At 38.0% G+C, this 25,056-nt stretch overlaps 1 protein-coding gene and 1 pseudogene across 11 annotated transcripts in view; one reads left to right on the top strand and one right to left on the bottom strand.

The window, feature by feature from the left end:
• Positions 1–25,056, bottom strand: part of ATP13A4 (ATPase 13A4) — a 111,600-nt gene that overhangs the window by 9,315 nt on the left and 77,229 nt on the right. For 3 of the 11 annotated variants that reach the window (XR_012000404.1, XM_072752396.1, XM_026016444.2), the window contains 11 exons: positions 22,019–22,143; positions 19,101–19,264; positions 18,179–18,301; positions 16,896–16,975; positions 15,367–15,409; positions 14,577–14,686; positions 12,412–12,508; positions 10,807–10,879; positions 5,004–5,175; positions 3,814–4,007; positions 2,615–2,703 (listed from right to left, as the gene is read on the bottom strand). Coding sequence is in view for 6 of the 11 variants with exons in the window: in XM_072752396.1 (XP_072608497.1) it covers positions 2,615–2,703; positions 3,814–4,007; positions 5,004–5,175; positions 10,807–10,879; positions 12,412–12,508; positions 14,577–14,686; positions 15,367–15,409; positions 16,896–16,975; positions 18,179–18,301; positions 19,101–19,264; positions 22,019–22,143 (1,270 nt within the window). In the remaining 5 variants the exon portion in view is untranslated. Of the gene's footprint in view, positions 1–2,614; positions 2,704–3,813; positions 4,008–5,003; positions 5,176–10,806; positions 10,880–12,411; positions 12,509–14,576; positions 14,687–15,366; positions 15,410–16,895; positions 16,976–18,178; positions 18,302–19,100; positions 19,265–22,018; positions 22,144–25,056 lie in introns of those variants that run through there. The other 8 variants (XM_072752397.1, XM_072752399.1, XM_072752398.1 and 5 more) reach the window with 4 other exon arrangements.
• Positions 8,541–9,371, top strand: LOC112933309 (large ribosomal subunit protein eL22 pseudogene; annotated as a pseudogene).

Raw genomic sequence — 25,056 nt, 5'->3', positions numbered from 1 at the left:
TGGATAAATTAAGGAATGAATGGATGGATGAATGAAATGAAACCAAACGCATACTGCTATACTCAGCACTGCTTCATACACTGCTTTTTAGGTGGGGGGGAGAGGAGATTAAAATTGGTACAACTCCATGGAGGGCAGTGCTAGTAAAATTAAGAGTTCAAAACCATTTCTTGGAATTTATCCTAGAGATATATTTGTACATGCCTGCAATGATATATGTATAATGTTATTTCATTACAGCTTTTTTTATAATAGCAAAACATTGGAAGCAACCTAAATGTCTATCAATAGGGAACTACATATAAATTATGGTATATATTAGCAAAAAAAAAAAAAAAAGAATGAGGAAGTTTTATGAACTGTTACGGGACAATTACCAAAATACACCGTCTCATGAAAGAACAAGGTGAGGAACCATGTATGTGGTTGTGGCTGCCATGAACGCACTCCATGCAGGTTTCCTACTGGGGGAATAAGTGGCAGGTGCTCCAGTGCTACCCTCGAAATCCCCACCACGCTCACCTTAAGGCCACACTTCCCAGGGGTTACTCAAAGCTAATAACTGAGGATGGCACATCTTCTTATTGCACTCATTCTTGTGAGACACTAGACACCTGTGATGGGCAACTGTGGCTAGGCTTTCTTAGAGCTGCACTGCAGTCTGAATCCCTACTCATCTGGTCCTTCTTCCCTCCTTGCCTCCTTCATAGGGGTCAGGCCCACATCATAGTGTGGGACCCTCCCTCTCTTCTTCTGGCTTCCTAATGTTCTTTTCCTTACAGGCATTCCCTCCACAACTTGCTTACACATCTCATCTCACCTTGCCATTTCCAGCTCAGAAGACCTGGACGAATGTAATAGTCTGCTACTATTTGTGTAAAAATATGGGAGGATATACATGTCAGAAATATATATGTGTGTATGCCTTTGTATAAAATATGCCTGAAAGTACATAAAATAAAGTAGTGTCATCAGTTGCCTCCAGAGAGGAGACCTGATAGCTGGGGAAAAAAGATGGGAGGATATAGAGTTTCTTTTTTTCTTTTTCTTTTTTTTTGATATAGAGTTTCTAACTTGAATTTTAAACTGTGTGAATGTGTTTTCTATTTAAAAAAATCACGCAATTTCTTAAAAAAATGAGCAATAACTAGACAGCATGACTCCATTTAAAATACACTTCATAAATCAGTCAATGCACATTATAATATATGGTTTCAAAGATAGAAGGATATAATGAATAATGGTCACAATTTTCTTTGCCTGCATATTCAATTTCTAAAATATACCCCCAATTTTGTGCAATAATAAGAAAAGATAATTATTTTTAAGGTGAGCAATAATTCTCTGCAGACTCCTTTGCAGTCATGTTGGCAATGACCCCACACAGGTTCTCCCCAAGCTAAACAGACTCCCTATTTTCTTGTACTGGAGGAATCACACTCTCTGTAAGAGTCTTAACTCATAAAGAATGTGACCAAACCCAATATGTCTTAACCCTAACTTCTACAGGATTTAGAAGTTTTAAGTTACTTAGAAGACTAGTGGGCAAAGACTACCTCCATGAATATTTACTCTAATTCATGGACATATTTAACAATAGTGGCAATTACAGGTTTAACACAGTGACACAATCATCAAAATGAAAACCAAATGTAGACATTAGTTTGTATGTCACATGTCAAGAAGAGTTTGTGAAGGTTTTACTGGTTTGCAATAACTAGACAGCATGAGAGCTCCCTGTGCTCATCTCCACATAGGAACCTAATCTACAACAATCAGTGAGTCATTTATTGCCATTATGTGCCATAGGCTATGTCAAGCTCTAGTAATAAGAGATGAATAAGATAAATAGGATAGGATCTTGACCTTCATGAAACATGTCTTTGAGATGGAGAGGTGGGCAGGTAGGTTCACGTAGCACTAAGTAATAAAAGCTCATTTCCTTTCACCATCTCTTCTCTATTCTATTTATTGGTCTAAAGGATATTTGGTAATAATGAACTAATGAACTTCTAATTCAAAAGTATAGGTTAAAGGAATAGAAATATATATTTTTCCATGCTCAAAAATTTGTCTCTTAAGGAATTTGAAATTTGTCTCAAAGTGACACAATTTAAGAGAGTTCATGAGGTAAGGTATGGGTCTCTGCAAGAAAGTTTTGCAGACATTAAATATGAACATATAGACAAACATGTTTTTAAAGAGATTTTTAAAAAAAGATATAAATACAGATTTGAGGATTAACGGGAAAAGTGTTATAGGCAAACTGTTTTCAACAACTTCACAACAGAAGCATTTAGAAAAAATTTCTCTCACACACTTAAAAGGGAATATATATAAATAGATTTTTCCATTCTTACAGGAATCTTTTAAAAGAAAAATGTTCAATGTTTCTGGAATATTTGAAATCAAGACTAGACATAATCTGACTTCCTGGCCTGTTTAAATAGAAAATATGAATAAATTCAGTATTGTTTTTAACTTCACTATTCCAAAAAAAAAAAAAAAAAAATCAGTGTCAAGAATCTATGTCAGTTGCAATCGTGACCTGCTTCTTGAAGTCAGGGTGTTATACAACTGTAAACCATCATTACATCCCAGAGATGAGACTTACATCCAAACGCCTATATAATTCTGGAATATCAGCAAATAGAATGAATAGACACACACTCAGCTGTATGACCAGCACAAGGACAAATATATCTGAGGAAATAAGAACACAAGCTATCATTTAGAGAAATCAGAGTATAGAGTGTCGCATCTATTGATAGACATATTTTATATTAGCACTGATTAAATTTACTTGATTTCTACATCCAAACACAGCATAATAAATGGAAAGTGCTCATTTCAATGCAATGGGTCTCACCTCCACAATGTCTATGCATGTCCTTGGGGCAAGTGGAAATTTTCACATACATGTTGTAAGTTTCAATTAGTAAAAGTGGGAAATATAGAGAGAGCAACACTGACATAATACATTTTCAGAAAATGCCTTGAAGACATTTAAGTATCTGAGTCTCTAAAGAGACTGCAGGTGCAAAACACCTGCCTCAAATCTTTTTCTGGAAAAAAAGAGGGTTGTAAATAATCAAAAAGTTTAAATTGCAGTCATGTACAGGTCAGCATTTGACTGCTTTTTCATCCCAAGAAGGAGAATGGCAACATAGTTTTCTCTGAACAAACAAATTTTTATGAGGATATTGGTTCTTCAATTTGTGCTTCTAAATTTTTCCAATTAGAGAGATGGGGGTAACATACAAATAAATGTCCCAAGTGCTAACCAGGTCACCCTCTTCTCCTAACATACTCCCCATGCCCACCCAGAATGTAAGAAGAGGCAGGTACTTTGGCTCAACGCTTTCACAATCACTGTGGCCAGATTCCTACAGACTGGACCCACTCCCACCCTGCCAATGACACAATGCCATCTTAACCATTGTCTTCATGACAGGACTCATGTTCTAACTGAGTGCTGTGACATTTCCTCTCCACCTCCTCTCAGATGAATTCTGACAAGTAATGACAAGTAAGGAAATAAATGAGCCATCCCAGTTTGGAGTGGTGCCATGAAAAGACACCTAGAGACAAACTTCTGGTGAAGGAAAGAGGTAGAGAAGGAAACCCTAGAATTTAATGCACCTTTGAGGGAAGGAGCAAAGGATGAGGCTGCACAATGTGTTTTACAGAGCCCTAGAGTAGAAGTCAGGAGACACAAGATAAGCATCAACTCTGCAGCTGCTCCCTGAGTGACCCTGGAATGTCTGTTCCCTCTGGTGATCTCTCACCTTGATTTAATACAGTGCTACTCACAGTTTGTATAGATGGGCTGCCTAAATGGTTTTCCTTTAGAGAAAATAAGAGCCACAATGATACAGTTGATTGTTCCCAAGAACCATATGGTAGTGTTCTCATAGCTTGTGAAGGCACCGTTATTTCCAATTTTTCCTGGAGCAGTTGGAGAAATAGTTAACTTTGAGATACTTTCATTTTGCAGTATGCAGGCACTAAAAAAAACAAAAAGTAATGAAGTAAGATGGTAGGTCTTTATGGAACACTTATATCTACAGGACTCCATGTCCTTAGTGTAATTACTTATATTTTGGGAAAGAATATACTGGAAAGTAAAAAGAAGGAAACCAGCACAGGTAGATCTATATTTTGGATAGATAAAAAAATAAAAAATAGATAGATGATAAATAGATAGATGATAGATAGATAAGCAAGGTATTTATTCAATAAATTGGATACCCATCATGTGTATTTTGGCTGTGTGGGAAAGATGTGAGTAAGCCATGATTCTTCCCTCTCATGGCTTAAGATCTCTAAACATTTATAAATAGGGTGACCATATAATTTGTCATCCAACAAGAACAGATTTGAGTGTTAAAGGAAAAGACAAATATCATCAGAAGAACTGGTAGGTGCCAGAGGAGACATGGGTAGGAGAATTGGGAAAATAGATAAAGAGGATTAAGATATACAAACTTCCAGTTACAAAATGAATAAGTCATGAGGATGCAAAGTACAGCATAGGGAATATAATCAATAATATCATAATAATGCATGGTGACAGATTGTCTCCACTTACCGTGGTAAGCACTGAATTATGTATAGAATTGTCAAATCGATAGCTTGTACACCTGAAACTAACATAACACTGTATGCCAATTATACTTCAGTAATTAATTAATTAATTACAAATAATTTCATTGTGATATCAGGCTTAAAGTGAGGCTGCCCAGGCAAAGTATAAACATGGTCACCCTAGATATAAAGATGGTCGTAGATCATTATGACACAAGACAGGCAGAGGTAAGTGCCAATGAATAATATCCTCAAACTGTGTTATGGAGAAGAGATCACCAGAAATTTTCCCAAGGGACTTCAAGAAGTCAATGCTCCTAGAAGAATGAAGAATGATTTGCCTCCTGTCATAGGGGCCAGATGACATTTGATAGAAATTAGAATGTGAGATGCTGGAATTGAGGCTGTGATAGTACCTGTGCATCTCCATGGAATACCAAGGCTGCCTCTGAACCAGAATGAAGCCCACAATGTGCATAGCCAGGCTGAGAAGAATGTTGAAAATCACAGAAAGCAGCAGAGGTGGAGAGATCAGCCGTCCTGCAGGCCTGAAAGGCACCAGCTTGGGGTAGGCACCATTCAAATTCACTACAAAATAAATTCAAGTTTCATATTTGTGAGAGCAGAAAAATGTTGTATTCTTAATCAGAAGAACAGTATAACTTCTTGGGCCCATACATCCAAGCAAATTGACAAACTGAAGTACATCATTGTTTTGAGGGAACAAAACAATGAATGGATTCCAACTCAAATCATATGAGGAATTCCTAAGAGAGTGGATAGGACAATCATAAGGCATTTTTATTTTTGTCTATTGAATGAGCAAAGGCTATCAAATTATAGGTGAGGCATGATGAAATGCATACTCTCATAGACTGCTTGGGGGAATGTGCATTGACACAAACCTTCTGCAGGGCAATTTGACAATAAATATGAAAAGACTGAAAGATATTCATAGCACTTGACACAGTCATTCCTGGAAATTTATCCTAAGCCAAAAAAAAATCAGAGATGTAGAAAGATGTTCATTACTGCATCATTAACGGTAAACTATGGCACATCTACATAATGAAACAACGTGCATTCACCAAGAAGTAATGCTTTAAAATAGTCAATGACAAAATGAGGAATGACATCAAAAAAGTGGCAGAGCAGGCAACTCTAAGTTCCCATCCTTCCACAGAAACATTGACAAACAAGCAGAAACCGTCAAAACTAACTTTGTCAGAATCCTGAAAAACAAAGGTTTACAGCAATCAAACAAACATTGAATCAAGAAAAAGGCAACTTAAAAATGGTAGGAAAGCTTTGTGTCATTTTTAATTGCCCTTGCCCTACCCCCTTCTCAGCTCAGTGACAATCTCAAAGTTGATCATTCACACTCCTACAGTGGGAAGGACTCTGGTGTCTGGTCACAGAAGGGGAAGAGCAGACTTCATCACAAATTATTGTATAGATCTATTTTAACCTGTCTGGGGGTTACCTGAAGCACTGGTGCAAGGCACTCATCTCTATCTCACCTAATCCAAAACTTAACTCAGGGCAGCAGCATATACTGCTTAAAAATATCATAAGGCTAACCAACTACCTATAATCACCCAGGGCAAAAGAGTTGAGACATAAAAAAACAGCTATTATAAATAAAGGCTAAAGAAAGTTTCCTTGGGAAATTATGGCATTCAAAAGCACCTGTGTATATTGGGGATTATAGAAAGCCATGCACACACCTAAGGCAAGATAGATACATGCTCAGAAAAGACCAGAATAGCCCCCCAATTTCCAGCTCTGGATGATCTCTGCACTCAGCGTAAGCCTGCTAGGTGTTGAAGTGTCCCAGTGAAGAACAAATCTGCAAAGACTGGGAGAGCTTTTTCTTTGCTCATAATTTTAAATTCGTAGAGGTCGAGAAAATCTTTGTCAAAACACTAGCTGAACAAAAGCTAAAGCAACAGAGATTTCATTGACCATACATGACAACTGATAAAGTCTTTGCATAAATAGTTCAGGGAAGTCACTAAACAAATGGACTATGACAGCATTCAAGAAATAGCAAAACAAAAACTACAAGCCCTAGGGAAGGGGGTCAATCTGATTTCCAGAGTTATGACATGATAATATTTAATGGAACAAAATAAACTGACAGAAATCATCTCTGAGGAAGCATGGGCATTGGACATATTGGACAAAGACTTTAAAACAACTGTTTCAAATCAGAAAGCAATGTATGAACTAAATGAAAATATCAATAAAAAGAAAATATGAAAAGGTGCCTAAGAACCACAAAATCTTATTAGAAAGCATAGAGTAAATCTATAACACCTTAGATTTGACACTGAATTCTTAGATGTGATTCCAAAAGCATGAACTATAAAAAAAATAAATAGATACACTGGACTTAATTACAATCAGAAACTTTTGTACATCAAAGGACATTATCATGAAAGGGAAAAAAACAACCTACAATGGGAGAAAATGTCTGCAATAATGTCTGAGAAGGTTTTAACATCCACAACATTTGAAGAACTCTAGAGCTCAACAACAAAAGACAAAAATCCAGTTAAGAAATGAGCAAAAGACTTGAACAAACATTTCTCCAAAAAAAAGACATACAAGTGACCAATAAGTATGTGGAAATATGCTCAACATGATTAATTATTAGGGAAACAAATTCAAAGCCATAATAAGATACCATTCTGTACTGACTAGGATGTGAAAATAATTTTTTTTAAGTAAAATAACAAGCGTGGATGAGACTGTGGAGAAATTGAGATCCTCATACACTGCTGGTGAGAGTGGAAAATGATATATACTCACTGTGGAAAATAGTTTGGACATTTCTCAAAGAGCTGAATATATGATGACCATAGGACCCAGAAATTAATTCCTATGCCCAAAATAATTAACAATAGGGACTCAAACAAATACTTTATGCAAATAGTCATTGTAGCACTTTATAAGAGCCAAAAGGTGAAAGCAGCTCAACTACATCAACAGATAAATGGATAAACAAAATGTGGTATATACATAGAATGGAATATTACTCAGCCATAAAAAACAAATGAAGTTCTGAGACATGCCACAACAAAGGTAAACCTTGAAAACACTATGCTAATTGAAATAAGCCATACAAAAGAACAAATATTGCATGGTTTGGTTATATGAAATATCTCAATAAGCAACTTTATAGAAACCAAAAGTAGATTACAGATTACCTAACAGAGGCTGGGAAGAACAATGGGGAGCTGTTATTTAATGGGTACAGAGTTTCTGTTTGGGGTGATTAAAAAGTTTTGGAAGTAGACAGTGGTAATGTTTGCACAACACTGTGAATGTCATGCATGCTCCTCAACTAGACAGTTAAAAATGTCTAAAATGGCAAATTTTATGTTATATACATCTTACCACAATAAAAAAGAATTAAAATATTTAATGACATTAAAAGATTTTAGGGGAAGGGAAGGAAAATAAGATAAAAACAGAGAGGGAGGCAAACCATAAGAAACTCTTCTTAACTATAGGAAACAAGCTGAGGGTTGCAGCACGGGAGGTGGTGGGGAGATGGGGTTACTGGGTGATGGGCATTGAGGAGGGCACATGATGGAATGAGCACTGGGTGTTATATGCAACTGGTGAATCACTAAATTTGACCCCTGAAACTAATAATATACTATCTGTTAACTTTAATTTAAATAAAACCTAAAAATACTTATAAAGTTAAATGAAAAAAAATGTATTCACAACTATCTAGAGAACATAATTCAGATTTCTTCATTTATACGTATACATTAAAATGCTTTAGTTGGTTAGGTCTGAATGGTAGAACAAAGGTGGGTTTTTTTCCTTTGTCATACCTTGTGATGTTTTCTATCTTCATTTTACAATGAATATGTATTAGTAATCATAAGAACAAAAATAATCAAGTTATTTATTAAAAAATAAAGAAAAACCTGGAGATGCCTGTTATTGAACAGGGAACAATCATGAAAGAAAAGAGGGCTGTTTTCAAAAATCTGGAAGAAAGACTGTCCCGGAGAAAACTCAGATTACCCTATGCCACTGCAATGGCAGAACAAAGGTGAATGGAAGCTACACAGAGATAGGTTTGACTTGAAATGAAGAACTCGCTTAACAGTATGGACTGTCCAAAGGTGTTCTTTCCAGAGATTTGGCAAGTATTTAATGAGCCCCTTGGATATGTTAGGCACTGTCAATAGTATCAATAGCGTTGGGAACATAGCAGTAGTCAAGACAGACAGGGTGCTGTTCTCATCATTCATGCGCACTGGAAGAGGGAAGGCAAGAAAATGCAAGTAAAATATTGATAAATATAATTTCAGATTGTGAAAAGAGCCATACAAGAAAAATAGAGCACAGTTGTGCTTTCTGCGTCTGCTACCACCATTCGCCTTTGAAAAAGCTTGTGGCAAAGGGGAGCAGAAAAAAAAGAAGCAAGTTCTGAACTTTGCCCTTGATTGCACCCACCCTGTAGAAGAGGGACTCATGGGCACTGCCAGTTTTGAGCAGTTTCTTCCAGAGAGAATCAAAATGAACAAAAAAGCTAGGAATCTCAGTGGAGGGGTTTTAACTACTGAAAGGAGCAAGAGCAAAATTACAGCAATGAAGTATCTCATCAAAAAATAATTGAAAAAGAAAAAGAAAAAGAATATTTGAAGAAGAATAATCCATGTGATTGTTTGAGCGTAGTTGCTAACAGCAAAGAGAATCACGGATTGCATTACTTCCAGGTTAATCAGGACAAGGAAGAGGAGGAAGGTGAAGATTAAAATTCATTTATCTGGAATATTTGTATGTGTTCTTGAATAAAACTTGGGAACAAATAAAATAAAAATAGAGCACAATTATGTGATAGAGAATAATTGGCTTGGTGACTACTTAAAGTGACCTTCCTGAGGTGGTGACACTTGAGCTATGGTCTGAATAATAAGAAAAAGTCAAAGCCATATAAAGATTGAAGGGAAGAGTGTTTTAGGCAAAGAAAATAATAAAAACAAAGGTACTGTGATCACCATGAGCTTGGCAGTGCTCAAGAGAGTGAGAGACCAGGGTGCTGGGAACAAGGGAGTAGCAATGTGGTTGGAAGTAAAGGCAGAGAAGCAGGCAGGGGCCAAAGAAAGCATTTTAAGCATGTGGATGACAATAAAATTTACTTTTTAAAAATAACACTCTTGCTACCCTTGGAAAGGTGCATAGGGGTAAGGGGAAGCCAGATCAGTTGTGAGGTTGTTGCAGGAATCCACAAGGGAGGTGACATTGCTCTATGACAATGACTATAGAGCTGCGTATTGAGAGGAGGGATGCAGGATGGCTTCTGCAGGTACAGCCAAGGCTGTGAAGAGTAATGAAAAGAGAAATTAAGGATGACTCCAGGTCTTAGTGGTGCTATTTTACTAGGATGTAAGGAAAGGAATTTTTATTTGCTTCTTTCCTTCACTGATGTATTCCAAGTGCCTATTCCAGTAAGTAACACAAACTAGGCACTCAGTCCATAGTCAATGACTTTGCTGAATATCAGATCTGGTACAGGATAAGAAAATATATTTATATGCAGATGGGAATGATCCAGCAGACCAGAGAAAAGTTGATGATGGTGGAGAAAGACATGATTACAGAAACAAAATCCTTGGAAGGTAGGAGGAGGTAGTATTAAAAGTACAAGTGGAATTGTTGGCATTTATTGTAACAGGAAAGCAGAGAATATGGTAAAGATGATGGGGAGTGGGTAAGTGGGGGAATCCTACGGCAGGGAAATTGGGGGCACAATTCATGTCAATTAAGAGGTGGGAGTGAGAGTGGCCTAATGGCAAGATAACCTTTAATCTCCATTCAAAACCCCAAAAGGCTAAGATTTAAAGATGGAAACATAACCTCCATTCAGCTTCTATAAACGGGGTGCATACTGAAGTCAGCATTCTTGATGTTCAAGGTGCACTTTTCCTTTTAAATGTTTAGTGACCATTATGGAAGCCCCATATTTTGTGCAAAACAGCAAGATGACTAACCAGATTTTCCTTTGTTAACACTTTTCTTTTAACCTAACACTCAAAAGGAGGGATCCTATTTCCTCTTTCCCTCTCTGTATGTATCCTCGGGAATGAGTCCCGCAATCCTGAGGCTATAGCTAGTATCCCTCCTGATGGGCCTTCTGGGGCAGAGGGAAATATACTGAGGGGAGCAAAGAAAGTTTTAAAAATGTCTTACTTGTTATGCCAATAAGAGTTGTGATGGCCAGATCCTGGAACAGAAACTGGTAATTTGAAAGGCTGTTTGTCTCCTAAAAATAAAAAGGAAAATGACTCAAAAAAAAGTTGTGACCCTCTGGTTGAAGTCTGATGTTAACTGCATTCATTTTGTCACTGCAACATAGGATTTTACAAGGAGATGGTGTGGCCAGGGTCCTGTCCATGTAGGTGAGAGTATCAAAGACAAGGCTGTAAAACCCTCTGTCGCCAGGAGGCTACCTTTGTGTGCTTTCTGGGCTGAGTCCTTTGTGCATCGGTATCCCCTTGTTGAGGGGGACATCTTACTCTAGTAGATTCATCTCTGATCTCTTTTCTTCCTGCTAGCAGAGAAGTCAGGGTTTGGGCTGCCACAATAGGACAGTGGGTTCCCAGGAGTAGCAAGTGATAAATACATGGTGATCTTACCAAAATTTTACTGATGGAAAAAGAGAATAACTGAACTCACTATTTGCATTCTTGGGCATTATTGGAAAGTCCTGATAAAGCACCTTGATATTCTTGAGAAAAAAGTGTTAAAGTCTTACTGATTTCAAGAAACTTGCTTCCTTGCCCCCCTTTCCTTTAAGTGGAAAGGAATAATGATGACCCATGTTTAATTCTATAGCATGCATTATTGGGATTCCAAAATAGGGCCAAATTTACATACATAACTTCTCCTTCTCCAACCCATTCATTAGTGAGTGGGAAAAGTCATAGATAATTTGAAAATAACTACCAAAACCTTCAGTCCAGAAGCAAGAGGGCAGTACATAGAGATGAATCTAAGGAATCAGCAATATACTGCTTGTACGAGCTCATGAGAGTCAACTGCCAAGTTTTCAGGGATCTTTTTGAGCTGTTTGTTAAACACAGCCACTATAAAAACTTAAGTCATACAAATCTACCATTAAATACATTATGCTAAAAACAAAGCTAGTAAATGACCCAAAACCAACGCTTCCTAATCATTATCCTACATTATACTGTTATCTACGCTCTTTAAGATAGTTGCAACTCTTGTGTCTCTGAAGTGCAAGTACTACGTAATGGCATGCTATTGCATATCTCTTCCCAACTCGATGCTCAGTGACAGCCGTTAAGACAGCTCGAAACCAGCCATGGTGGGAGTATTTACACCATGAAAGTTGGCAAACACTAATAACCAGGGCTTGTTTTTTCCAGGGAGAGCCGGCTATGAAACATTTACCAGCACCCCAATCAGAGGATCGGTTCTTTAATGAACAGTACACTGGAGTAGAGTCACACTGGACTTGGGAAGATAGAGACCTGGTCCAAGCAGGCAGAAGCAACAGCGAAAAAGAGGGAGCGTCTGCTGTGTTCTGATCCTCAGCTACCACTACTACATAAAAAATGTCTGTCAGAGAGTCAGAGAATTAATACCATCAACTTTTCCTGCGTATATTCATCTATTTCTGATTTACTTTCAAAATAAAGGTAACTTTAGAAGGGCTGTTGGTGCTCGCATCTCCCCACATGCACTCTTCCTTAGAGGCACTGCAGACTGGGAGGGCACCACCACTCGTTTCAGTTCTCACTAACCAAGAGCTCAGGTCCCAAGTCATACCCAGTAGAGCAGCAGAACACCAACATACTGAATCATGCTGTACAGAGCCATGTACTTAAACATGCAGAATGAGGTGACGAGAGCTGCGCGTCCTTCCCTGTGTGAGAAAAGAAATGAAAAATAAGGAAATGAAAGGAATAGAAGGAAATGAGGTCAGTTACTCTGTGCTGTTCAGCTAAGTGCAGGAAAAAACCTCAAAAGCCTGATTATTTGACTGTTTGTCTGACAGACTGGGAGCTGGCTTGAGCCAGTGGGAGCTGGCTGTCAGGATGCTAAAATGACTAAATTTTCAGGAAACAGCGATTCCAGGCCAAAATCCACAGGCTTGGTTCAGCTATAGAGCCCAGGTTGAGTGTTAGTCTCTTCCTTTGTGTGGGGCCTTATGTGAACCCAGAGTAAGAGGGACTGGGAACTGGTCCCAGATCTCATACCTATGCACTGATGTCATTTGGAAGGTCAGTTTCCTTCTAACACAGTTTCTTCATCTGTGTGAATTAAGGGATTTAAATAAGATTGCTGACTTGGGGGCTATTTTCATGCAGGTGTTTCATTTCATTCAAATCTCATTTGGTAGGACGCCTGGGTGGCTCAGTGCTTGAGCATCTGCCTTTGGCTCAAGGCCTGATCCCGGATTCCCAGGATCGAGTCCTGCATTGGGCTCCTTGCATGGAGCCTGCTTCTCCTCCCTCTGACTCTGCCTCTCTTTCTGTGTCTCTCATGAATAAATAAATAAAATCTTAAAAAAAAAATCTCATTTGGTAGTGCCAACTTTTTCTGAAACTGGACTAGAACAATACCTACAGTCAAATTAGTCATATATGGAATTTAAATAGACTGGAAACAATGAGCATCCTTGTTTTTGTTACTGTTGATTGACTTTGAGTAAATAGTACATATTGAAAGCATAAAGTAGATTACTTATGAACTGTCACTTTTATGTCTTTCCTTGGAAAGAAAATAGAGTTTAAATTTCCTTCTGGTCATAATGTTTTCCTGGGATTCCAAAACCTGATTTCAAGATAGGCTTTTTCCTGTTTGGGTGCTCTGCTGCCATCAGTTGCTCTACCAGAATGTAGTTCCTCTTCATCTCTCACCTACTCAGAAATGCTTTCACATACCCCTCACCTATAGCAGCCAATTCCACCTCCCCAGCCCCCTTCCTACTTTTCTCATTACCGTGATTTATCCATGCATGTGTTTATTGCCTGACTTCTTCACCAGAAGAAAGCTTTATGAGATCAAGGGATGTGTGATTTACTTTCTTCTGGGTCTCCAGCGTCTCTACTGGTCCCTGGCACTAAGTGCTTACTCTATAAATATTTGTCAAATACATGCATAATTTTTTAAAGATTGGGAGGAGCTAGCCAAATCATTATTTTAATGTGGTGGGAATAGTATGATATCTGTAGGTAAAAGACATTTAAGTAAAATTTAATGTTTTAATAATTTCTAATCCTATATGGATGTTTGAGCTTGGGCACATCAATGGAACCTCAATTTTGTTATTTGCAAAAGAAAATAGTGACCATTCTTACATCTCCAGGCTATTTTGAAGCATAAGATAGTAGGTATTAAAGCACTTCACAAACTGTAGATACATGCTAGTTATAATAGCCCAAAGCGACCACAATGCTAACCATCTCTATCATTCAAATAAAATATAGCAGAAGTACATATTCTGGGAGGCAGAGATAAAGCACCAGGGGAAATTTTAGTAGAAGCAGCAAAAATGAATAAATATTTTGAAAATATTTGGGGATGGGAAGGATATTCCAAAGAAGCATAAAGAGTCAAGAGGAAAAGAGAGAAAGTGGGCAAGAGAAAGCTTCTGTACATCCCCCATTATAAAGCATCTAATCAGTGTAAAAATAACAATAATAAGAATAGGAACTACATTTTCAAAGCAAGTAACAAGTTCCAGATTCCAATTTTCTAAAAATAACCTGTTGAGTGATTTTCATTAGAAATGTCACTATTCTCCCATAGTTATTTTTAACTCCTGGTAAATCCACTTGGGAGTAGATTGGTGGATTGCATTGTCCTGCAAGGCACCTTCCCCACCCAGGAACAGAAAGTTTTCCTGCTCTTTTCCTGGCAGCACAATGGGATCTGCACCTGAAAGTCAAGAAAGATTAAAACAGTGCTGGTGCAAAGTGTCTACTTACTTGATAAGGTGAGGTACACACTCAATGTTTGGAGTTTTTGAAGTGAACGGTGAGGCCACAGATGCCTCCTGCTCTGATAACGAGATGCCCACGTGAGCCATTTTCAAAGCCTGAAAGCAAAGGGTCAGCTTACTCTCCAAACACAGTCTCATACATCTCTCCTGAAGCCACATGAGAGAAGTCCATCAAACTAGCCACAGAGTGGCTTGTGGACCCAAGAACTAGCCAGGAGCTGACCAGCTTTTGGTCTGCCTACTGTGTAAGAAAGAGATGGCACTGGGACTCTTAGCCATTTGGTCTATACTGACCACTGAGCCATTCTATGGCTTTGGTCCAAACCCTCCCAAACTCTCCACATCAATTTCTCCACCAAAACCAATGGAGGTAGTATACATCCCCGGGATATTGTCTCTAAAGGAGATAGATAGATAGTAAATAGTATATATTGAAAGCATAAAGTAGATTACTTATGAACTGTCACTTTTATGTCTTTCCTTGGAAAGAAAATAGAGTTTAAATTTCCTTCTGGTCATAATGTTTTCCTGGGATTCCAAAACCTGATTTCAAGATAGGCTTTTTCCTGTTTGGGTGCTCTGCTGCCATCAGTTGCTCTACCAGAATGTAGTTCCTCTTCATCTCTCACCTACTCAGAAATGCTTTCACATACCCCTCACCTATAGCAGCCAATTCCACCTCCCCAGCCCCCTGGGGAGGCACAGTCAGGTGTAAGTCCTGGTATGTCTTAGTGTGACTCAGTGTCTTAGTGTGCCACTCACTGGCAGCTACTTACCCCACAGTCATTGGCCCCGTCACCGCACATACCTACGAAGTAACTAAAAGGGAACCATGTCAATTGTAAAGGGTATCAAAGCAATTTGACCTGCTAATTTCTCTAATTAAAAAGATAAGGTGAACTTCATTACTGAAGGTTCAAAGTGATTATTTATTTTAAGGGAGTTTTCCTAAGAGTCTAGTTTGACACAAGTAAAGTGTGACTCAGCAGTTTCCACAATAGAACGAGAAGTCCAGTGCACCATTCCTGACTCCAAGCATTTCAGGGAGACCCTGCACGTCACTGTTTAGGAAGCTGCTTTGTTGGCTGTTAAGGGGAGGCTCGCAGTTATATGATGTGACACCATGGCACAGTGGCACGGTGGAGAGGGCATCAGATTTGAATCTAGATTGAGACCTTTGACCTGATCATTTTGCCATTTTTGGCCATCATTTTTTCTTCTACAAAGGATTATGAGTATTCAGTGATGCGCTGTATGGAAAAGCATCTTATAATCTCTAAAACGAGAAACAAAAATTACTTGTTGGTGCTCTTAATAGGAAAGAAAATTCTCAACAGGAGAGAATATCTGCCATTTCAGCAGTCACTCAACTAAAAAAGGCAGCACCAGGATCAGACTTTGAAGAAAGAAAACACAACCCTGCTTCAGGATCGCTCTTCAGGGCTGAGTGCAGACTGCTGGCTTTATTTGTTGACAAAGATTAAGGATAGTCTGCTTCTCAGGTAGGAGTGCTCTGACCGCATTTACAGAATTGGCTTCCACACTGTCATACGAAGGCGACTCATTTACTGTCTGGGTTTGCAACCATGTGGAGAAGACAGGGCTTTGTGAATCGAGAAGTTTGCCAAGTGACTACATGAAGTAGGAGTGGGTAGGAGTAGGAGTCATGTCTATGTGGTCCAGCACCAGAAGTAAAGAAAGCTGCCAGGACTCGCTGGGTTCTATTAACAAGAAATAAAGGGTTCGAAATGATGCTTACATTACTTGAATGTCTACTCTGTCATGAAGACCCATGCGTTCGAACTATTTTTTCTGATTTAGGATAGAGAGAATGCTCTGTCATATGAATGTTTTAATATTTTTAAGGTTATATGAATCTTTTGTCATATGAATCTCCTTATGTCATAACTGTGATGATAACTTGTAAAAATAAAGTTTAAATTCTCATTGAACCTTTAGGAGCTGAACTCAGACTACCCTTTCAGGTTCCTTTCTCACCATACACTTTCATGCCCCATATATTCTGATCCAGTAGTTCTCAACTCCGGATGCAACACTGACTTAATTTGAGGAGCTTCGAAAAAACACTGATGTCTAAGCCTCACATGAGCAACTGAATCAAAATCTCTGGACAGTGGGGTCCCTGTATTGCTACTTTTTCAAAGCTCCTGAGGTAACTGCCATATGCAGTTAGGTTAAGAACCACTGCCTTAGCCAAACTAGGTGACTTCTGTACCTCACACAACTCTCCCTGACTGTCACGCCTCTAGGCACTTCATACCACCTGAGTTGGCAAAAAACCTACTCCAGTTTCTGAAATTCTTCCACCAGACTGGATTTCTGCCCAGGAGACATTCTTGCAAAGATGGTCCCATTGATCAGTATCTGTAAGGAACCCAAGAGAAATTTTTTATCATGTCAGTTGGGCATACATGAGATAATTGATAATACTCAGAACACTTGGTAATAAAATCCATGAATGACAAAAATAGTTTGTTTACAAGAAGTCCATTTTTGGATTTTAAGACATTGAGACCTGGTCACTAAATAAATGACCAAGGAGACCAAAAGTCAGTAAAGACTTAATAAAAATATTTGATTAAAATGATGATCTTCAAGAATCTAGTGGAACTGCCATAGAGAATGTGGTCAAAAAATCCTGAGCTTCATGGAATCTTGAACCAGTAGAGTATAAGAAATTGCAAGATACTCAGAGGTTAGTGACCCAAGAAAAGGAAAGGACAGAACTGCTTCTCAGAAAATTGTTCAGAACAAGTAGAAAAACAGCCTGATGATGAAATAGTGACAATTTGTAGTCTTTAATTTAACCATACCAACTAGACTTGACCAATTGTGAAGCTCAGCTGATATCCCAAGCCTAATTTGGGTTATGGAACATCGATGGTTTGGAGATATTAAACACATACTACTTCCATCCACTTGAGCTTTATTCTACAGGATCTAAATGCTTCTGTCTTATATCTCCATGTACCCTGCTCTTCTGGGCTCTAACTCGGCTTAATGTTCCATCAGCCTCAAAGCCTTTATTCTTTTTTTTTTTCTTTCTTAAATAGTTCCTAAGAGGATAATAAATTGAATACAAGCAATTTATTTTTTTGGATTACACTGGACACAATCTTTTTCTAGTTTATCTATGTGTTATACATAAAACTTACCTGCCCCCTTATGGGTTCATTCTGCATCAGAGAAGTGTTAAGTTTGACCCTCTTTTGTATAGAGTTTCTCTATCGAAAAACCTAATGGAATTCCTCTATTTTTGGCCTGCCTTCCTATATAAATACTGGATTTTCAATATGCTAGGAGACCCCTCACCATAACAATATAAAGATAGCCATCCAAAAGCAATCCTTATGACTTGAGAGTCCCTAATACTTTATTCCTATAGATGATGAGAAACTGGCTAATCAAATTTACTAATTTTAAATCTAGTAGGAAATGAGACAACAAGAATATTTGCCTCTTTTATGATATATTCAATAGATATATCTTGAAATTACTTAAGAACATGCTCTGTAAGTGACATCATCAGCATCTTTACTGGGGGATTGATACCCTCTTAGAACTTACCTTTGGCAGTAGGCTGCTGAAATGTTGACTTATAACCTGAAAGGATTTTCCACTTAAGGCAAAATGGTAACTTCCTTCTTTGCCATTATCAGAGACTTCTTCCCTGATATTAATATAATTATCCTGCAAAGCAAGACCTGGTTACTTTAGACAGTTGATATAGTGGTAAAGGGGCACAAATATATCAGAGAGAAGGCCTGATGAGAGTCTGGGGTCTCTCTTTAAGAGTCACATTCTACACCTGATTCCTCAAAGAAACACTTTCTCTTTGCTCGATCAATCTTTGCACATCACAGCCTCTAGTGAATAGGAGAATAACACTTACTCATGTCCTGTTCTCATCCTGATTTGATCTTGGTGAATCCCAGAGAAGAGCACATTTCACACATTTCAAGTGTAAAATACAAAGCAGTGCAGCTTAACAAATCTCTCCCTAAAGTGAGAACCTACAGTTTTTTTTTTCTTATAGAATTAATATTGTTCCACAAGGACACAATAGAGATAAAATACTGACAAGATTAAATGAATAAAACTCTTTTCCCACCCTGAAAACATAATCTAATTTTCCAATGCACAGAGCAGTTTCTCTCCCAAGGACTAAATCTCCTTTGGATCCAATGGAATGGCTAGCAAGCAAGAAGAAGATGAGAAATTAGATTCACAGTCCTCATATAGAGCCAACAACTTTATTACACTTAAAAGAATGAATTCTTCTTGGCGCCCAGGAAAGCAATATACATTAAAGCTTGATAGGAACAGTACGAGAAACTTATAGGAGTTCTTCAAACTGCATATGTGTGAGAAATATGTTGATCTTAAGTCACTTGCACATCTCAGCCAGTCAAAGCTGCTCAGTAGCCAACACTGAGTAGCCAACACTGCGAGTAAGATACTACGGCAGAACATCTATTGTTAGGTATACCTGATTGCTGTATGAAATGTGTTTCTTATTTTCTACTAATTTCCAAGATATAGATGCTGATGAGGATCCAGTGGTTTCATTCGCTTCAATGAGAATGACTTTTTGGCTTTCAGAAACCATTCCAGACTTTCTGGCCACTGTTATTGCAGTTTGAAGATTGTCACCTATAAGAAAGGAGGAAGATAGCAAGATGAGGTTGAAGAAATAGAACCAATTCATGTAGGGCCTAGAGCACTAGGTTAAGGAGTTCAGAACTAATTTTAGGTGTGAAATGAAATCATTTCTAAGTCTCTCTCACTCTGATTCTCCATGGATTCATGATCCCTTTTGTGATTCTTGTTATTCTTCATCTGGTTACTTCAAAACCTACCAGTATATATATATATATATATATATATATATATATATATATATTTTTTTTTTTTTTTTCCAGAGAGTGAGAGGAAAAAATAAAAAGGCAAAATTCAAATCTATTTCCACCATTTGTTAGCTTGGTAAACATTTAGCAAAACCCCACTGATTTAATATAGTATCAGGTGGTTCCACTTTCAGCCAAACTGGAATAAGACCACTAAAATCTATCTCCTACTGATTACAATGTAAAACTATGGGAAAAATAAAAAAGCAACTCTCCAAGGATTTTGAAAAGTAAACAGAAGCAGGCAGAATGTGGAAGGGAGTCAAATCTGGAGAAACAATCTACAATATGATGATATTCTTGGCTTTTCTTTCCTCTTTCCTCTCACATGTTTGACCTGAGTGTGAACCCCAGTCCCAGAGATGTGAAGGAAGCAAAAACTCCAAGAGAAAATTAGTCTTTCTGGCCAGAGAAACCAGAAAAAAAAGGCCTGAAGAATTATGGGACAGACCCTGGAAAGGAGAGAACAATATAACAAAACTAATAGTATATGAACTCAACTTAGAGTTGTGTACATGCAGAATAAACCCAGAAGAAGAGTAGAAACCTCAAGAACTGAACTAGAATATTAATTTCCTCTCATGTCTTAGGGTTTTGCTTATTAAAATAATAAAACCTCAACATTCTCCACATGATTATAACAGGATTCAAAGTCTTGCAATATAATATTTTAAATGTTCAGGCTATTAAACATACAAAAAAAAAAACCCTGGAAAATGTGGTCAATTCTCAAGGAAAACAACAACAACAACAACAACAATCAACAGTTGCTAGTCCAAGTATGATTCAGATGTTGGACTTACCAGGCAATGTTTTTAAAGCAATTCTTATAAGCCTCCTCCATGAGATGAAGGTTAACACTCTTAAAATAAATGACAAGATAGAAGTTCTCAAGAGAAAAAAATATACTTTATAAATAAGAACAAAACTACTACTTCAGAATTGAACAGTATAACAAAACTGAAATAAAAAATTCACTGGATGCTCTCAAAAAGCAGAATGGAGATGACAGGAGAAAAAGTCAGTGAATTTGAAAATAGATCAATAGAATTTATACAATCTGAACAATAGAGAGAATAATTTAAAAACAAAAGAACAGAGATGAAAGAATAACAACATTCATGTCATTAGAATCCAGGAAGGAGAGGAGACAGGAATGAGAACAGGAAAAAATATTTTGAAGAAACAAGAAAAGTCTCCAAATATGGTAAAAGATTTAAATTTATAGATTTAAGAAGTTCAGTGAATCCCAGACAAGATAAACTCAGTGAGACCATACTGAGACCTATTATAATCAAATCTCTAAGAACAAAGATAAAGAAAATATCTTAAAAGGAGCTAGAGAAAAAATACATTATATATTAAGGAATGATTATTCACATTATCACAGATTTCTCATCAAAAACCGTGCAGACAAGATGACAGTGGAACATCCTTGAAGTGCTGAAGAAAGAACTATCAACTCACACTCCTATAGCTAGTGAAAGTATCTTTCAGAAATGAAGGAAATAAATAAATACATTCTTAGAGGAAGAGAAACTAAGATAATTTGTTACTAGCAGATATACTCAAAAAGAAATCCTACAGGTTCTTTAGGCTGAAAGGAAATGACACCAGAGGGAAACTTGTAACATGAGAAATAATAGCAACAAAAATAATAAAGATCTAGGTAAATATAATAGCAACAACAATAATAAAGATCTAGGTAAATATAAAAGTCTATTTTTCTTCATTTGTGTGTAACTCTTGCTTATTGAAAGTAAAAACTTTAACATGGTCTTGTGGGGTTTTTCTTGTCATATTTGTGACAACTATAATATAAAGGAGAAAATGCAGAGGATGTTTATGGTCATAAGGCTTCTTGAAATGATATGTACAGATGTTGTGATTCCTAGAGTGACCACTAAACAATAAATAACACCAGCTTACTATCCCTAACATGGCTTTCTTCAGGTTTCTACCAAAGTACTTAGGAGAATCCCCAGAAGAACTAACTGGTGGGCAGGGGCTTCCCTACCCTGAGGTTAGAGCCCTGAGAGCTAAGAGGTCTCATTATTGATGGGCCTTCAGTGTAATTCACAGACCACACCAGCTAAATATTTCTCTTCCTCTAACATTCAACAGCAAAAATCATCATCTCTGGGTGGCTCATATCTTCTTATAATGCAGATTTTATCTCAATGGCCCCTCTGAGAGAGGACACCACATATAAATTAGCCAGCCAGACATGCTTTAACATTACCCTGTTTTGTTTCATGTACCTCATAATTCTTGTTACTAGCTGTTATTTGATTGATTGATTGATTGATTGATTGATTGATTTTTCTATCTCATTCCACCTGAATAGAAACTTGGCCAAGAGCAGTAACTTTGCTTTTCCTGTTGCCAATCTCCAATGGCGTCCAACCCACAGTAGGTAGTCAACAATCTTTGGGAAATGAGTGAATCTTGATTATTCCCACATCAAATTCTTTGTTTTCACGTACACTTTGTTCTATACCTGTGACCATTACAGTCCTTATCCGGGCTGAGATGAGCTCTTCCAGAACAGGTTTTGTCTCGTCCTTCAACCGATTCTCCAAGATTAGCAATCCCAGAAATATCAGATCTGTTTCTACTTTGTCCCTGGAAATGTATAGGTATATAATTGAACATAAATAGCACATTATGGCCTTTCTTAGGGAAAGCAAAACAAAAACAAAGGCAAATATGTTCCTATCAAAGTGGTTCTCACCCATCCACTTAAGTATCATTCCTTAACCATTGAATACATGCTGGGAAATATCCAGAAAGAAAACAGGAGTGGACATGAAGGATACTAAGACATTTATCCTGACTGAATCAATTGAGAGGGACAGTATTTATTAAGCAAAAGATTTGCCTTAATTTCCATGGAGAATGAGTTAAATGACCCAAAGTTTTTCTACTGTAGTTAGTCTGATTTCTAGCTCTTCACCTGTTAGCAACTACCAGAGAGGAGTTCTAGCTCTGGTACAAAACATCATGAAAAGTAAGTGAGGCTCAAGAACAATAAAACAAAATGCCAGTTTCTCCATAATCCAAGCCTATCAGCAATACTATTTTAGTCCTAAGAGGTATGCTGCTCAAAAAACAGCCCCTCTTTTAAAGCCAAGCTCTTCCTTTCACTTCCTCCCTCTACAGGCAGCATTGTTCTTCTGCATAAAGCGTGAATATTTCTGCAAGGAAGTGGAGCCTCTGAGGTTTCCATCCACTACATGATTATTATTCCCACTACAACAACATTTCCAAGACATTCCACAGGATTAAGTGCAGGGGAGTATATTTGGGGTGGGGCTGGGGCAAAAATTCTTCCATGATTCATTTATCTGAAACCCAGACTCCTCTAGCAGATACAAGAGCAAAACATCAGCATTGCCTAATTCTGACTGAAATATGGATGAAAGCAACACGTAGAAAAACACCTTGCCTTGCTTGTCATGGACATCTCAATGCTGAGCCTCATGTTAACCAGGGGCATGGACTACAGTTAGTCATGCTGCTAGGACACTGCTACCACCTCCACCAGAGTGGCCAGAAGGAAGTGGGCATAGTTTGCACTACTCACCCTAGACATTTCCCATTATTTTGAAACTGGCAGTAAGTCTCTGCATAACCTGGTTCCAGAATATCTTCCAGGCTTTCCCTATCACTAAATTCTTCACCCACACTAACCTCCAGACAAGGTGAACCAGACACCATGGCTATGCTCTCTATTCAACCATCTCGAAACATTTGCTCTGGATTGCCATAAGACATTCTTTCTTATTTCGTGGAAAATGTTGTAAGTTCCCCATGATCTGCCATTGAAATCTTTCCCATTTATATTTTGAGTGCCAGTTCACATGTACCTCCCCATCAAAACCTCCCCAGGTAGAAATAATTGCTCTCTTAGCATCTTACCTGTACATTAGTGTAGCATGCATTTTATCTGTTCCTTTATCACTCACCATTCTTTGCTATCTGATCACTCTCAACAACTTGAGGGTCAGCAACAGGGTCTCAACATGCATGTGGTGCCCAACACAGAGGAAGTGGCTAGGGTACCCTTAACTGAAATGCTCTGGTGTCTGGTGTGATCATTTTTTTTTAACAGGCAGCCTAGGAAAATTTATTTCTTCTCTCCGAAATTCTACTGCCAGAGGGTTCTCATGGAAAGCAAAGCCAGTACAAATACCTAAATAAGGGCAAGGAATAAGACTAAAGGGAGAGAATATGCAGAAACGACAGTGGCCCCTAACTCTAGAGATTTCATGTTTAACCAGGAAGACATTAGACTTGACCACCTTAGTAAAGAAGGCTGGGAAAAGCATCATCATGCACAAATAATGGTCCTATGGAATCAGAGCCCTGAGAATCAGAGAGGAAGATGTAATCTTTTTTTGCATGGACTGATTGGAGAAACTTTCCTGGAACAGGGGATATTTGAGCTATTCTTTGAAGGATAATTTAGGTGATTCCTGATTGAGGCTTTAGATATTTTCAGAGATGATATGACATAAGCCAATCATAAGGCTACCAGACTGGGTCAAGAAAATGGCCACATGGTCTACCATCTGACAGTCCTCAGTCTACCTTGGCACTCATATTTCTGGTTCCTCTGGCACATGGTGTTCATAGGGTTCAATACACAATAATCCAGAGACTATACTTCTAATCCAAGACCTTCCACTACCTTGCTTTGTGACCATGGGCAAATCACTTTCTCTGTCTGGTAATCTATTTCTTCTTTTGTAAAAGAAGGTCGTAAAACTAATGGATCTCGTCTAGCTCTAGCACTACATGATTCTTCTTTTCATGAGTTTCAGTGGGAACCAAGAAGTAAAGAGAAATGGTCTCTTGAGGGATCTCAAGCTCTGCAACTTGGAATAGTGAGCTATCTTTTCCTACATCTAACACAAACATTATACCTGCTTCTGAAACATCCAAAAATAATAAAGAATGGGAATGTAATACAAAGGGAGCATTGTCAACCACGAGATAACCCCTCATGTTCCTAAAATCCATGTAATCTTTAAAGGATGAAATATGCAAAAGGTGGGCCAAAAACACTCAGAGAAATGATATCAGTGTTGGAAGCACTCTGAGTAAACACACACATATGCACAAGCATGCACACACATACCCCCTAGAAAGAAAGAATGTTCTGCTCTGATTAGAGATTAGCAAAGTTCAGGTAAATTAGCTTAGTTAGGAGTAGATGTAGTGGTGATGTGGCTTTAGCACAAACTGACAACCTAAGATTAGATCCTATTAGATCCTACAAGTGTTTAGATCTTACCAGACTTTGAGAAGTTGGAATTTCAATGCTGTTACCCAGGGCATGTACCCTCCTACATGCCACAGCCCTTGCCATCCCCTATTGTGCCATTCCTTACGTGCCTTCCCCATTAGTGCTTTGTTATCTGCACCAGCACCAAAGCCATGATTTTGAGACTTGTAGATAGGCAAATATATTATTATAATAATCAGAAGCAGCAGCACAGTAGCCAGAGTCTAGATATTTATCTGTCAATGAGT

This window comes from Vulpes vulpes, chromosome 3 (assembly GCF_048418805.1).
Source record: "Vulpes vulpes isolate BD-2025 chromosome 3, VulVul3, whole genome shotgun sequence".
Taxonomy (NCBI): domain Eukaryota; kingdom Metazoa; phylum Chordata; class Mammalia; order Carnivora; family Canidae; genus Vulpes; species Vulpes vulpes.
This window is presented reverse-complemented; position numbering and strand designations above follow the sequence as displayed.